General features: G+C 34.4%; 1 protein-coding gene across 1 annotated transcript in view; it reads right to left on the bottom strand.

Annotated features, from left to right (window-relative positions):
- Nucleotides 1-857: 857 nt before the first annotated feature.
- The window catches only part of LOC115879058 (delta-like protein D), a 336,547-nt gene continuing 320,517 nt past the window's right edge, over nt 858-16,887 (bottom strand). Inside the window, exons 5-6 of the mRNA XM_030895697.1 lie at nt 5,258-5,374; nt 858-883 (exon numbers count right to left, since the gene is read on the bottom strand). Coding sequence (XP_030751557.1) covers nt 858-883; nt 5,258-5,374 — 143 coding nt within the window. The remainder of the gene's footprint in view (nt 884-5,257; nt 5,375-16,887) is intronic.

Genomic DNA, 16,887 nt, shown 5'->3' with positions numbered 1-16,887 from the left:
CGTTCCTGCTAGAGGTTCGAGGGCGGCCAGACCGAGAGCGAAAGGTCGTGACTGAGATTCCTGCAGATTGCCTTCGCGCTGTCAAGTTCACAAAACTTCCTCTAGCCAGACCGGCGCAAGGCGACCCGTGGTGTCGGTGTAATGTTCGACATGTCAACAGATTAGCAGGAAATTATCTTTGGTCATAGCTACGTCCAAAAAGTACAGGAAATAAAGAAAGCTTCGTTTAAGATATATGTTGTGTCGATGGCTACACCCAAAAGAACCAACGAGAGTTGTACAAAATTGATAATTGGCAGCTGTTTGAATTAAATGCAGCTTTCGTCCGTTCGTTAGGGTGTTTCCAGCGACACAGCACAGTTCTGTTAGGTTAGATTCTTCAACATTTTAACAGATTAAGAAAAAAATATCTGTCTTTGCAAATAATCTTGGTGATGGATTCATTTCTGAAAATGGATTGTTATTTCACTAAGCATGATACAGAAAACGAAAAAAGAAAACAGTTATTATTTTTAAAATGCCATTAGATTGGGATCTGATTAAAAACCTCTTCAGTATATACTTATTTCGAAACAAAATTCGGATCCTTTGACGAAAACTACGCATCGAAAGCAAAAGAAAAGAAAAATACCGAGAAAATAGACCAGTTTCAATAAGTAGTTTTTAATAATAAAATTTGCGGATTATCAAGGTATTTTATAAAATATGAAATTAAAATTTTGGTATTATTTGACGTTGCGGATGAATTTTGACCACAGAACATGCTTATTTTGACAAGTGATATGGACAAATTATCACAAGGTTAGGCAGTGTTGCCGATATATAACGCCTAATTTTATTTAATATTCAGTAGAAATTCATGGTTCAGGAGAAAATTCTGGTTCTAGAAATATCCCAATTTTTGCAAAATAAAACACCATACAACAATTTTCCATTCATCAAGTGCAAAAATAAAGTGTTTTGGTGTATTGTCGTGAATTAGTGTTGTATTTTACTGTTGTAACACGAAAGGCTTCAATCTCCAGCTGTAATCCCCATTTTTGGAATGTAAGATGAAAACTCGTTGTTCGAGAAATACTCTGAAACGCATTTTTGATTCACTGACACATTTTTGCTAGGACGAAGAAATATTCCTCAATTTAAAGGATTTTAATAGCATTAGTATGAAGACAAGAGAGACCGTAAAAGAATAGAGTGGATAGGACAAAAGATCCAGGTAATAGATGTCATCCACAGAATCAAATCCTTCAAATGGCAAAGGGCAGGACACCTGGCAAGAAGGACGGACAACAGATGGACCACAAAAATTACAGCAGCATAGTACCCACGAGGGTACCTAGAAGAAGACCAAACTAGTCAAGAGACCTAGAAGGAGACCAAACCTGAGATGGGACCATGACATTAGGAAATTAGTAGGGATAACTTGGGCCCCGCATAGCCAACAATAGACAACAACGAGTAAACAACAATCATCAAAGTAGTACAGCCTACAGAGCATCTAAATATGTGAGGGATGCTACACCATAATTGGAAGTGGTTGAGTAGGCTAAGGATGATGAAGCAATGCATTAGGAACTGTTTATAAAACAGAAAAAATAAAATACTTTTGTTATGGAAATTCTCTTATTGATAGTATATAGATACTGCAGAATTGATATAAGGATAACGCGAGGAATAACTATTCAGGTTCAAAATTGATAACTATTTATTTTGTTTAATACGTCCAATAAAGCCATTTATTATTATTATAATAGAACAGAATAATATTTAATATAGTTAATATAATCAAGTTATAGTTGAAAAATATGCCTTATAGGTTATATCCTAAAATAGATTTAACTTCGAAGCTAATATATAAAACAACTCTTGATCTGCCCCCACACACACACAAGATTCTCCAAAAAGTTAATAATTATTTATTAATACCTAATATAATAATATGTACTTTGAAGTGGTTGTCCTCATCACTCAACTCTGAAATGCAGTAAATTTAAGTTGTAAATTAAATTATTAAAAATTTTATATTTCATTTCCATGATTTCAAGAAAATGGATTTTACAGTGCCATACTCTATACAGAGCCATACTCTATACAGAGCGTCTATACTCTCGCATGTACTTGTGGTGTGTGTCATCAGTGTTTCACAAGTACACGAGACCTACAGTTTATCGCCGAATCCGAACGGCACTATTTGAAGGTTGGGTTGCCTTCCTTGAGGTGGCAGTTCGCTGGTCGCTCTATTTAGATAAATAAATATATTTAATATATTTATTTAAATAAATAAAGCGACAGTACTTGGCTGGGGATCGAACCCAGTACCTCTCGCTCCGCTCTTTTGCTCCCCACTACTGCTGTAGCTACGGTCGGCCACAAGAGAAAAAAAATCATTCAAAATTGATACACATTTTTATAATAAGTAATCATTGATAAGTGCCATACAGCCCAATTTTGAATTAACAAAAACTTGGGGCGACTAACAGTATTCCTAGACTAATCCTAACTAACACTAATACCTAAGAGTCAAAGAGGTCTCCTTACAACCTCATGTTGGTTTTTCAGTAATTTTATTTAAAACAATTTAATTTATACAGATCATTAATTTAAATTGTAAATTAATCACTCTATTCACTATACAAATTTATTTACTTTTATTGAAAACAAATCTTTTAAATTTTAATACCGTTGCAGGGGCATTAACCTATTGGCATTTGTATAGAATCAATTCAATATATCTACTTTCAGATTTATGTGCTCAATTCGATGTGCAAATTATTAGATAATTAATGTAACTTGTTATTCTTCTTTTATAAGAATTGTTAACGTTCCCAGAAATATTATAGTATGAACACAAACCCATTTTTTATTTGCCATAATGGGGTTCAAACCCCAGCTTATGAAACAATCAACTTTTTTTTCTAACCACAATTTCTCTTGACGAATGATCAATGGCCAAAATAACATTACTTGCAAATTTTGAAGTATAATTAGTGGAAAATGTTAAAAATTTGTTAACTTTTTCTACTAATTGGAAAGTATTACCGCTAATTTTGACGTTTTGAATGCTTACATTGAAATTAGAGGAACAAACTTCTACGCTGATTGAAACTACTAATTTATTAAACTACCTACTGTCAAGGTTCTGAATTAAGCTTTCCTGCTTCCCAATATTTATTTTTCAATTTGATTTACAGAAACATGGCTACTTAATTCGCAATTCCGATGTGTGTCACATGTCATTAATGCTTGATTAAATGCGATGTTTATAGTATATACACAACGGGCATGCATATTATATCAGGTGTAACGAAGTGTCGATTAACGGTAATGTCTATATGTCTGCAGAGAGAACTAACACTTTGGTACATTTGCTTGTTATATCTGACCAGAAAAGCCAGTACTGGCAATATATTACTTCAATGTATTACGAGTAAATTTTATACAATGTGTCCAAGAATTATGAATACTTACAAAAGTCAAAAAAAGTTATTTATTTTTTTAAATTATTGTAATAAAAGTCTCTATATCCGAGAAATCTACAAATAAATTAAATAATCAAAATTAAGTGACTTGCATATAAATATATACAGGGGAGTTAAGAAATGCAAAAAGCGGCATAATTTTTCAATAAGGCCATAACCATCTACAATAACAAAATAACATATAGTGTATAATAATTTTCGTATAAAAATAAGTGTAATTTTTAAACTGAGTAAGAGACTAATTTTTACTGGAAGAGAAAAATACTTGTAGCAGTAATACTGTACTTGCGTAAAGTAATTTTAAACATTATCCGAATCCGAATTATAACGGTGCTAAATAGATTATTTTTAGTATTATAGAAGAGCGGAACAATATCTTTGAAAATATTCACAAAGAAACAACTTAAATATAAAAATATCGAATTTGCCATAAACTCAAATTATGGCATCCACATATAATTCTAATAATTATACAAAAAACGTTTGTTGAACGAATAATGGCAATCATGTTAAATATTTTATCTACAACCGTTTAGTTATAACGTTTTTACATCACTATATTTTTAATATTTCAGTTACGTTATGAGATTCATAACACAACTAGTGGTGTTATGACTCTATAACACAACTAGTTTTTATAATAATGAAAAACAACTACGAACATCTAAATATATTAATTTTTCATACAAATTCCTACTACTAATTATTATAAATATTAATAACACATTTTTTACACTTCTCCAAAACAATTCTAATTTTTAAAATTATTTTTCTGGGCAAAAAGTGCCCGCGTTACTTGACCGGGCAAACTGACTTTTCAGAAAAAAATTATAATTAAAAAAATGTGACAAATGTCATAGTTAAAGGTGTTAAAGGTGGGCGACTAATAAACGAAAATTAAAACAGCATTTTCTTATTTTGCGGTTGTAGATTAAACGTTGTACATGACACGTGCGTTTAAACATGATTACAACACTCGTGTGATTAGAACGACTCGGTCTACGACCTCGTCGTTCTAATCGTTCACACTCGTTGTTGTAATCATGTTCATAAACACACTTGTACTGTAAATAACTATTTTAAATTGAGGAGTTAAAGACGCTCACAAGTCACAACCTTTAAAAGTTACTAAAAGGGGGGAAATTATAGATATATGATACTCTTTCCTCATTACTTGACTCAAGGTGTCGTGACCTGATGATGTGATTTAGATATTCTCAAAACAAGCGGCACCCTTTTTTAGCAAATTTCTAATTTATGTAATTAATAATACTTGGTTAAATTTCAGAATAGTGACAATAAACTTGAACTATTTTTTACATAAAATTACTTATAAAAATGATCATTGACTAAGGTAAGGATTCCAGAGATTACTTAATAATGTAAAATTTTGATATTTTTTCTTTAATTTCAATGTTTTTGAAATTTTCTAAAATATTTATTGAAAACACATTGATACATTTAGGAACTACTTTTTATCGCAATTCTCCAATTCAAGAAAGAAAAGGATTCCTCAAATATATTAAAATTTATAAAAAAATTATTGACATCAATCTTTAAATGGACCAAATTCTTGGATCAAACAAAGTTAGATGATATTTTTTCCAGTTTTTTTCAAAGTATTGTAAAAAGACTTTTCTCATTAAAATAAGCACTTTTCTCATTAAAATAAGAGATGCTTATTTAGTGAACTTATCATCGTCATACGTTTCTTTCTTATCCCTTTCGTTAATAATTAGAGTTTTAAATATATTTAATATATTTTATGAAAGACTTACCCTCGCAGTGAAATCCGTCTCCATGGTATCCAGGAAAGCAGGTACACGAAAAGCTCCCTAGGGTGTTAGTACAATGAGCAAATACGTCGCAGGGTCTGTATTTGCACTCGTTTTCGTCTGGAACGATAAAAAAATCTATATAAATATGTATTTCTCTTAGTATTAACGTGCTTTTATAAATAAAACAATTAATTGTTCATACAGCACGCGATCATTATAGCCTACGATCTCGTGAACATTATTTACTAACAAGTAAAAGTAGTAGTTTTAATTGTACTGTCTAAATAAAATTTCTGTGAAGTTTATAAGCTGTAATAAAATTAATCCTTAGTTCAAGGTCGACATGCTTCGGGATTTTTATTGTTTTAGTACATTTTATACTATGCATTATATTATGCAATACCTTCAATAATAATGTTTAATTTGTATAAATACAAATTTAAGTAACCCAATTAATTTAGAATTCATAACAAATAGTCCGAATAGAATATTTAGGGAAATTCTTTTATGTACTCCATCTTTCTAGTTAATCGTTCTGGAGAACCTTCCAAGGAAAAAAAAACGTCGAAGTATCGAATTGTGCTTTTTTAAATTATTTAAACTGATTAAATTCATCGCAACAATATTGATGACCGCTAATTAACATTGAATAAGGAAAATCGAGCCAAATAAAGTATGTATATAGACAATATCCAGGTCAGCAATTTAAAGATAATATTTTTAACTTTTTTTATTGTTAATTTGAAATCTCAATGTACGATCTAATAATATGCATAATTATTATGATTAATATCGTAGTTATTATAAATAAATCAACTTTTACAAACTAGTTTCTAATGCTTTACATGTTCGAAAGGGTTACCGCCCTCCCCCTATTGCACAAATTTATTTTTCGTTCAATTTTATTTATAGTTCATTGAACAGATCTTCTTCTTATACTTCCGAATGCATTTTGTACTCTTTATTGTAAATGTTGAGATGTATTGATTTCACTTTTACAAATGACGTCAAGTAATGCCCCCGCCCCTTGGCGACAGGTCTAGGAATCTCGCTGGCCATTACACTGTTCGACTGTTCCACCATTTCCAATGCATCTTCCGAGGAAACGATTTGATTGTTTATATTATATTTCATATTATTTTTTCTTAATTTATTGTATTTAATTTTCCGTATTCGATGTTTTACCCCACGTCATTGTTAAGTTTTAAAGCTCATCACACAATATTGTAACGATGAATAGATTGAATATTAAAAAAAAACAGAGCCGGACTTGAAATTAGTTTAAATAAATTGTGTTTAAATGCCCAAAACAAAAAAAAATATTTAGTGTGGTATATCATTGAACCCAGGAGACCGAATTCTTTCAAAATCTGAAATAAAAAATGCAGGTCCGTATTTAAAAAAAAATAAGTTAGCCTATGTACCTCACATATTATCAGATAATGTGAAAATCTAAAAATACTCAGATAGCCTGTGGTAAAGTCGTTATGAGAATGTGCAATAAGTTTTTTTGATTTTCTAAAAAGTAACAACCGGAAAAAATAAAATTGATTATCAAAAAAATCCATTTCCTCAATAACTCAGCAATCCTTTAAATTTTTGAAACTTTTTTGATGGCAACTTGGTGAACATCCCAAGGCGCAACTTTGTCCCAATTTAACCATGTTCATATCTATTACGCTTACCGATATACCAATGCTCGTACCTCGAATTTGTAGTAACCTGTTTAAAAATATTGTTTCCAAATGTTGATTTTAGCACTAGAAAAAATATGTAAATATTAAAAGGAAAAACAGTAAACAACTAAAACTTTTGGATAAAACTACAATTCGTATAAAAAAACTATAATTTTTACATGAACAAATCTTAAAAATTTGTTTTTTAATTCAATACTAAATGTCCGAGCAAATAATTTCCTTTGTTTGTGTCTCGATTCTTAACATTTTTATAATTTTTTTTCAATTAATGATCTTCCCTTGTATTAAATATCTGTAATATTATCTCAGCAACGTAACTAGTTGGTCCCCATCGGATCAATTATCTAGCAACGCAACAATTCATACGGAAAGCATCGACATGCTGAAGAAATTGTTCTTAGGAGGATTATATATCATGTGCTCTACGCACATTTAATATCTCTTTAGTTACGGCGAGAACGAAGAAAAAACTATAAATAATAAAATTCTTCTTTGCAGACGGTTCCGAAAGTAAAAGTAAGTTTCTTCAGAGATCTATGTTAGTATTTATAGTAATTAGTTCTACAATTTTCACTTATAATATCACAAGAGCTTAAATTATTTTCGGAAATTTTTTTGAGGGCACGAATATTTTGGAAAATTATCGAGTCGAAGACGAGGGATAATTTTTCTAAAATATTCTGTGCCCGAAAGAAAATTTCCAGGAATAATTTAAGCTTGCGTAAATATTCGGTAAGAAAATTTCACACCTAAATTTGAAAAAAAAAATATTAATCCAACATGACATTTTAAAATAATTTCAATTTGTTAAGTTGGCCAAGGTATTGATGTTTTTGACAAGAAATTTGAAGAAATTCATATGTAGGTATATCTAACATATTTCCTTAAATAAAAAATATTACCAACCTTAGTTACATCAAATGCTAAAACTCAAATGGGTAATATTTCAATATATAGACATTGTAGTTCATTCACATTATGATTGTAGATCTTATGTTTACCTTTTCAACTGTCAAAAAATTTCCACTAAAGTTTCGTGGCGCCTCGAAAAAATTTCCGGAAATTTTTTCAGTTGCCATGGTAACTAGTCAACATTAAAGCATGTTATTGGTTGAAAAGTAGAGGTGTGAAATTTTCAATATAAATAGAAATCTACAGATAACAAGAGTGATGAGTGGTAACCTAATTCTTTGCTTAATTTAAATCTCGTTTACTTGGCGTTTTTTTGTTTTAATGTGTGTAAATTAAGTAATGTTTGTGTTTCTAACAATATAAACCTTTTTCCTTTGATTGTATAACCGATCATCATCATTTTTAGCTTATTCAACTATTTCCAATTATAGTGTAGTCTCCCTTACATACTATCTTTATAGTTGGGCCCATTGTTGTCTATTGTCGGCTATGCGGGCCCAAGTTATCCCTGCTAATTTCCTAATATTATGGCCCTGGAACCTCAGGTTCCTGGTCTTCAACCTCAGGTTCGGCCTTCCTCTAGGTCCCTTAATTCCTCGTGGGTACCATGCTGTAATTTTTGTGGTCCATTTGTTATCTGTTCTTGTTGACAGGTGTCCTGTCCATTGTCATTTGAGAGATTTGACTCTGTTGATGACATCAATTACCTTGGCCTTTTGTCGTATCCACTCTATTCTTTTACCGTCTCTCTTGGTTATTCCCACCAATAAAAACCCAAAGTAGCTAGGTGTTACACTCGATAGAACACTTTCGCTTAAAGAGCACTTATCAAAAACCGCAGAGAAGCTGAAAACAAGAAACAACATAATACAAAAATTTTGCGGAACATCTTGGGGCGCTTCAGCATCTACTCAGTCAGTTCTGGATCTCGTCTACTAAGCTGCTGAATACTGTGTTCCGGTATAGCTCAATAGCCCACATGTCCACAAAATAGACGCACAGCTCAATAATACAATGTAATGAGAATGATCGCTGGTGTTATTAAATCCACACGTATAGAATGGCTTCCCATCACATCCCACCCCCAAGTCTGCGTCGCATAAACGCTCTGTACAGAGAATTTAACAAGATATTGGACAACAGAGAACTACCGATCCATACAGACATCGAGGTTGCTAACCACAATCGCCTCCGATCCGATCCAAACCAAACCAAGACCGCACTAAATGCAATTGAAGACGAATGGAGCACCACCGACGCGACGCTTGGTATCAGGAATGGACGTCGAAACAAAACAGTGATATGCCATGCATCACCAACTCACCACCAGGTTTCGACTTACCAAGGAAAACCTGGTGCACGCTAAACAGAATTAGAACGCAGGCAGCATGGCAGATGCGCCTATAATTTACACAAATGGGGCAAGAGTCCAAGCCCCTACTGCGAGTGCGGCAAAAATCAAACCGTCAAACATATCGTGGAGGGATGTCCTGAAACGGCTTATAACGGCAGACCAGAAGATTTCCTGTTGGCAACTCCAGAATCAATAGATTATATTAATTTGTTACATGTTCGTTTGTATTTTTTTTTCTTTTTGTCATATACGTACTTTGTGTCTTAATATGCCACACGATAAATAAATAAATAAATAAATAATAAATTCACATCATACTTCGTTCCATTGAACGTTGTGCGTCCTGCAGGTTACTTATGATGTCCGTTTTAAGTGTCGACACATTGGTCGAATGTTTTCTTCTTTATATTAAGTGGCATTCTGGATTTAAATATGATTGAGTTTCTTCCATAAGTACACAATGCCAACTTAATTCTTCTGTTGGTTTCTGGTAGTAGAGATCCCGAGCTGTGTGTTTGTTGTCCCAAATATATATGTTCTTCTACTGTTTCCAGTGTTGTGTTATTTATTAGAATGTCTTTTCTTTCCACTAGTTCGTTGTACATTACTTTAGTTTTTGGTAAATTCATTTTGAGAGCCACTGCTGACTGTATTTAGTTCATTAATTTGTGCTCGTAGTTCTTCAGACTATTGGCAATTAGGACTATGTCATCAGCAAATCTTAGATGGTTAAGATATTCTCCATCTATTTTTAATCCTCTGTTGGTCCAGTCCTGTTTAATTTAACCTCATAACATCTTTCCTCTAAGTAGCTTTTCAGGAAGAAGAAGAAGGAATGAGGTACGCTGTTGATATTAAAACAGATATCATTTTATATCTAGAAACACAGCTGAGCAATATTTATTATGTTTTAGGTTAGAGCCGATAGTATCTATCAATCTAATGAACCTGGTCAATGGATCCATGCTTTTTTCTGAATCCAAATTGATGTTCAGGAAGGATGTTATTCAGTAGAGAATATATTTTTTTAAAACATTATTTTCTTTACGTAAAGAATAATAAAAAACAATTGGATATTATTGAAACTAAGTATCAAAAGATCGTCACTGACCTTTCAGGTTCAATTATTTAAGAACGCAACGTTCCATATGGTAACTATAAGCATACCGTAGGTACTGCGCCTACCACTATTAAAGGTACTGTTGCTGGCCGAACGTCTATTACAATTTTTCTTCCTTGTTCTCCTCTGCCTCTGCTATGACAAGCTAGAATCAAATCTTATTAGATCAGCGGGTTGCCGCAAACTTGCCACACCGTGTCTGCTGCAATCCGGGTATTATTTCTAATTATGCTATTGCGGTTGTTTCGAATGCTCGTCTTGTTCTTGTTATTACCGCGCATCTTCGAGCCGCACTTGGAACGAGTTGCTTTCATACAGTTTTGTTCCTCGGAATAAGTATCAATAAACGATTAAACGAACAAAACATTCGTTTCGATCCGATCGGATGTCCCGGCGCGAGAGTAATATACTGACATATGTCATTAATCATAGTTTTTCTTTATAAAACTAGGAATGTTGTAGTAATACAGCGTTACTTTACTCAGAGATATTAATGAAGATGCATTGGATAAAAAGACTAAGAGTCTAAGACTTTTAAATTCATGTGGATGCAACGAAATATCATTTTTTGTCAGTGTTGTTTTTAGTTTGACATGTTCCTTGACAGATTTGAATTTTTGCGGGTTTATTTTTTGTTAATTTTATAACTGGTTTTATATAAAAAGTGTATAAATCTGTAGAGACATTGGACAGACGTTGAATTACAGTAATTTTACTGTCAATCTTAGAAAGATGCTTCAAAAATAGTTACGTTTCCAGTGTGCGATCGTTCCCAAACAAACATCGGAAAAATAATAGAAGAGCTTTTTACTAGTAGATAATTATAAATATAGGTTCGGTCTTCGTCTAGGTCTCTTAATTCATTGTGGGTACCATGCTGTAATTTTTGTTGTCCATCTGTCCGTTCTTCTTGCCAGGTGTCCTGCCCATTGCCATTTGAGGGATTTGATTCTGTGGACGACATATATTATCTGTGTCTTTTGTCGTATCCACTCTATTCTTTTATGGTCTCTCTTGGTTATTCCCAGCATATTTCGATCCATTGAGCGTTGTGCGACATGCAGTTTCCTTATGATATTCGTTTTAAGTGTCCAGGTTTCGTATGCATAGTTTATGACTGGTAGTAGGTACACATTGGTCGAATGTTTTCTTCTTTAGATAGAGTGGCATTATAGATTTGAATATGATTGAGTTTCTTCCATAAGAACTCCATACCAACTTAATTCTGCTGTTGATTTCTGGTAGTAAATTTATTTATCATATACGCGTATGTGGTACTAGAGAGTACTAAAGAGTACTTACAAGGACTTTATCGAGAGAATTCGTATTCGGCACATTGAGTGAAAACATGCTAAACGCCGCGCCGTCGCTAATTAACTTACTATTTTACTGTGAAACGGTTCCTAGAAATTCGGTAGGTACCATTTTACTCGTGCCAGTAGTGTTCCTATTCCAGACACAGGGTGGCCACCCAGGAGAAAACTACAACCCTCCCAGGTAAGTCTTGTTTTTTATATCAGCAAATACCATGTTTTTTATATCAGCAAATAGAAATTCCTATATGCTAGAATATTTACTGAAGTGAAACTTCTTTACTCGCGATGGGAGTAAAATCTCAACGCCGCGACACACGAGCTAGCGTCACGCCAAGGTCGCCAAGCGTCACAATCATGGTAACGATCTTGGAGCGTCGTAACTCTGGCCTTATGTGTGCTAGGGGGCTTGGAAAGTAGATAGGTTTTGACGACGTTTCGTGTACTACGAAACCCCATATTCAATGAATCAAACCAAAAAATCGTCCGATTTAAATGAAATTTGGTATGTAGATAGATTGGACCAAGGCCAACTTGACCCGTACAACACGTGTCACTGTGACAGTTAGTTTTGACGTCAGAAACGTCAAAAGTTGATGTTGTCCGATCGCGACCAAATTTGGTGCGGTGCACACGGTCCCACCCTGCAAATTTGGGTACGACGTTTAGTTTACATCTTCATCAGGGTGGGACTAAGGACTGTTGATGAAAAATATGGGTTGATTTCGGCATAATTGGGGACGGGCTACAGGATGACGCCGGGAGGTTTCGAAGCGATGGCTTTAAATGAACGAAATCATCAGGATTTTTCTTAATTATGGGTCGATTGGAACCAAACTCGGCACGTGGCTAGAGGTACCCGAATGGTGCCCTCAGACAGACGAACAGACAGAGAGACAGACGGACGGACAGACAGACAGACGGACAGACTGACAAACGGACAGACAGACAGACAGACAGACAGAAGAAAGAAGAAGTTTCACTTCAAATATGCGCAATTGCGCACATAGTGCACACATATTTTTTATATTACCTTTCATTTCTAAAACACTGATTGGTCCTTCGCGCCGGATAAAGTCGAGCATAGTGAACAATACGACTTGATTTATTATATATTATTTGTCTGCATTTTAAATTTTCAAGTGCAAAGATTTTTTTTCTATTATTCACAATCCTTCAATATACAGTTGGAATAAGTCTTTTATTCTATATAGGGGTTAAATACCTATAAACGATACAAAACATTCAATTTTAAATGCGCGGGACGTCCCGGCGTGATAGTAATAAGCTGACACATATCATAAATCAAAACGTTATTCGCGAGTCAAAGATCAATAAACAATCGTCGTAATGCGGGACTAAATAAAAGGAAAGAAAAAGAGTGACGCGCGGCGGTATAATTTAATTTATCGCGGCTCCGGCTGATCGACAGGGCGTATTATTTTTACGGGTTGGCCTGATTGAACTGATGTTTTGTTTTTATACAGGAAGACCAGACCTTTAACGTGAGTTTAACTTGGGTTTGATAGCCTATTAACATAATGAAACCCAACAAAACATAAAACACTCTCAGGAAATCGATTCTAAATCTGTGGTTCTGCTTACGGATTTTGGTGTTATTTTTATTGTATGTGTGAGGTGAGCTAAAAAGAATATCCAGCAATGACTATTATCTGGATAGAAATATCCAATAAGTAATCTTAATATAACTTTAGGTTAGGTTGCTGGGGTTTGGGATCCTGTTTGATCCTTCACTCGGAGGCCTTGGGCCCATTGCGATTCCCCTGTATTATTGTACCAAACTTTCCTGTCATTCTTTCTTTGTATTAAATTACTTCCAGCCCTTTGCAAAGTTCCCGATATCGCTAATGTTGGCTTCTGCTGTTTCCTCTAGTCCCTCCAAAAACCTTGCCTTAAAGTTTTAAATCGGTATTGCAGTGCCGGACAGTGGCACAGCAGATGCTCTATGGTTTCTTCTTCCTGTCCGCATTCTCTGCAGTAGTCGTCGTTGGAAATCTTCCATCTCACGAAGTTTATCCAGTGACGACACTTACAATTATGCGTACTAGGTTCTTTTTGTGCTCTAGTAGCTGTTTTGTTATTTTGGTATCTACCACTGGCTACAGTCTTCGAGCTGTAGCGCAGTCCTCACGGTGTTGTTGCCACGTCTTTTGCTGCTTGGCCTTGATGGTAGTTTCTATAGCTTCCTTCAGTGTGTTGATCATCACAAGTGGTGGGTCATCTGCGTTTTCTTCAGCTTCTTGATTGCCCATCACATTGCTGTGGCCTGGTACACAGCATTGAGTGGCCCCGCCTTGGCGCAGCCAGGACAGTGCTTCTCGGCAATCCATCACAGTTTTCGATCTCGCTGATTCCATGGTGATGCTTCTTAAATTGTCCAATCTGTCAGAGATTATCACGATATCTCCTATTGGTCTATCAGCGATTTTCTTTCGTATACAACTGGCCGCTTCCTTTATAAGGTAAACCTCTGCTTGTAGAATATTACAACCATCCGATTGCCTTAAAGATCGTCGGATGTCTAGTTCCTCTGAGAAGATGCCTATACATGTGCCTCCTAAAGTTACGGTAGCATCTGTGTAGATTTAGCAGTCTACACAGATCTTAGCAGTCTACGCAGTCTTAGCAGTCTACACAGAGTGTTTATTACTCTGTTGCTTTCCGATTCTTCTCTTGTCGTGATGCGAATCCTTATCTTTTCTCTAAACTCATGTTTGGTAAGCATATAGTCCGTTTTCTGGTCTAGCAGATGTGTGCTCGCCATGATTCTCCCTATCATTGGCAATAACCTCGAGTGCCCGTAGTAGGCCTGGTTCTACAGATTGGAATAGAACTTCTAAAGTACGTTGTTGGCGTGCACTTGATCAGCAATGCCTATGCTTTTTGTTCATATTAATTGTACACCATACTAGATTACTAGGTTTCGTTCTTTTCAGTCTTCTATTAGCAGAAATGTTAACGAGAAGTGAGATGTTTTGGCGAAGTTTGCTGAAGTTTGCGTTCATGATTAAGAGCACTCTTCTGGATCTCCGTTGAGACTAGTTCGATGCCTAAATCCTCATTAGAGTTTCTCTCTTATAAAGTACCAATGAGCAAAAACGAGAATACTCCGAACTATAAGTAATATAAATACTCCGAACCAATGGGCACCTACCTCAGTATCCTTCAGGCAGAAATTTACGCTATCGAAAGATGCGTACAATTTATCTTATAGGAACTATCGAAAACAGGAAATTGCCATTCTATCCGATAGTCAAGCAGCATTTACAACCAACAGAGAATTTTACAGCGATCAACTCAGTAACCATCAATTCGAAGTTGGTCAAAGAATGCCTAGAGAAGCTCAACACATTTTGAAAGGCAAAGAAAATAAAGTCCTCCTACTCTGGGTGCCTGCTCACCAAGGGATAGAAGGCAATGAAAAAGCAAATGATCTAGCTAGAAAAGGAACACTCCACTAACTGGACCAGAACAGTTCTGTTTTCCAAACGGGAACCAACTGAAAATGGAACTGAAGAATCTTGAAGACTCCATCCGTAACTTGGAATAGGTGTCCTCCAACGGTCTAAGACACTCGAAAAAGTTCCTCAGAACTTATGACCATGAAAAATCAAAGGTTTTCCTTGATTTAAGTAAAAACAATCTTCGGATTGTCACGGGGTTTCTAACAGGACACTGTCTCCTCAATCGCAACCAAAACACCTCAGTAGGCTGAAGTTGAGAAACAACGGCGAATGTAGATCCTGTGGGCAAAATGGGAAAACACCAGAACACCTTTTCGGTGCGGCGAGATGACGACCGTTCGTGCCATGAACTTTGGTACGGCTGATGTCGAGGATGGAGAGCTGGCCTCTGTGGAGCCGTCTCAGATACTAGCTTTTGTTGAAACCCTGAGTCTGTATGATGAGTTATAACTCGTTGTAACTAAAGAGGGGGGAACACACAATAGATCTTTAAGGTCGCGGTAATTAACTCCCTTCCTAAACATTCTACATTCATTCTACATGAGCAAAAACGAGACTTCACTCTATTTTGAAATATCTGCACCACATTAGTATGGATCTTGGCGGTACATCTCGAAAATTGTACCTGCTTGAATTCACTCCTATAATAATAATAATATATGATAAATGCCTTGTATGTAGGTCTTTCTTGTGAATCTATGTAGGTACCTATCAAAGCTGTTAATATGCTTTCCATTCTAACTATAGTGAATAATTTTTTATATTATGATTTTGTCATAGACCGTAACTTTTCTATATTTGTGGCTTTTGATAATAAATGTAATTAAGGTTGAAAAAAATACATAGTAATAACTTCTTTTTTCTATAATTAGAATCGACTATTGTTATTACTATTGTTTCATGCCTAATTTATTAGCATAATTATACTATGGTTTTTAGAAATACAAAATGCAACTAAAGATTCAGAAAAACAGATTTTCAAATGAATTTTAAAATACGGCATTTAGCGGATAATTAGCAATTGTTTGGTGTGTTTTCTGCAAATGAATGATTTATTAGACAATTTAATGCACATATTCATTTGTTTCTGACAAGTACAAGCTGTGAATAGGATATAATATAATTAATAGTTTGTATATGCCGGTATATATCGATGGGCAGTATTTGTAATAAATCTATTAACAGCAGGTATTTCTGTATGTAAATTCTGGTAAACTGCTGTGATACGATATAAATAATGAATAAAAAATAGTATTTTATTCTTAAAGAAAAAAAATCTTGGGAAATTAAAGTTTATATATTATAAAATCAATACAATACAGTAGAAATAATGTAACTTGATTCTATGAAATGTTTGAAATACTTTTCAGAACATTTTGAAAATTATCTTATTTCTTGAGTTTTTCAGTAATTTTTCAAAGTAATACAGATATATCCCATCGATATATAAGTAATTCTCGAAAAATAAGTTAATCTGTGAAATATAAAACTGGTTATATTCTCTCTTTATGACCTATTGTATTTGAAAAAATGGGAACTCCTAACAATGTAATGTTCTGAAGCTTTCTGAACCATTCACTAGACCTATCACTAGTTCAAGAGATTCGCCAACTAGCAGCTTAAGCCGATTTCTCCTTCAAATTGTCCATCCATTGATAGGAAAAACATCTTCATTTGTTAAGAACTCTAAACACTTGTAGATATACTTAAGAACGTAGAATAAGGCCCATCAGACAAATTTGTCAGTTT

This window comes from Sitophilus oryzae, unplaced genomic scaffold, assembly GCF_002938485.1.
Source record: "Sitophilus oryzae breed Bouriz unplaced genomic scaffold, Soryzae_2.0 scaffold_1063_pilon_pilon, whole genome shotgun sequence".
Classification (NCBI taxonomy): domain Eukaryota; kingdom Metazoa; phylum Arthropoda; class Insecta; order Coleoptera; family Curculionidae; genus Sitophilus; species Sitophilus oryzae.
This window is presented reverse-complemented; position numbering and strand designations above follow the sequence as displayed.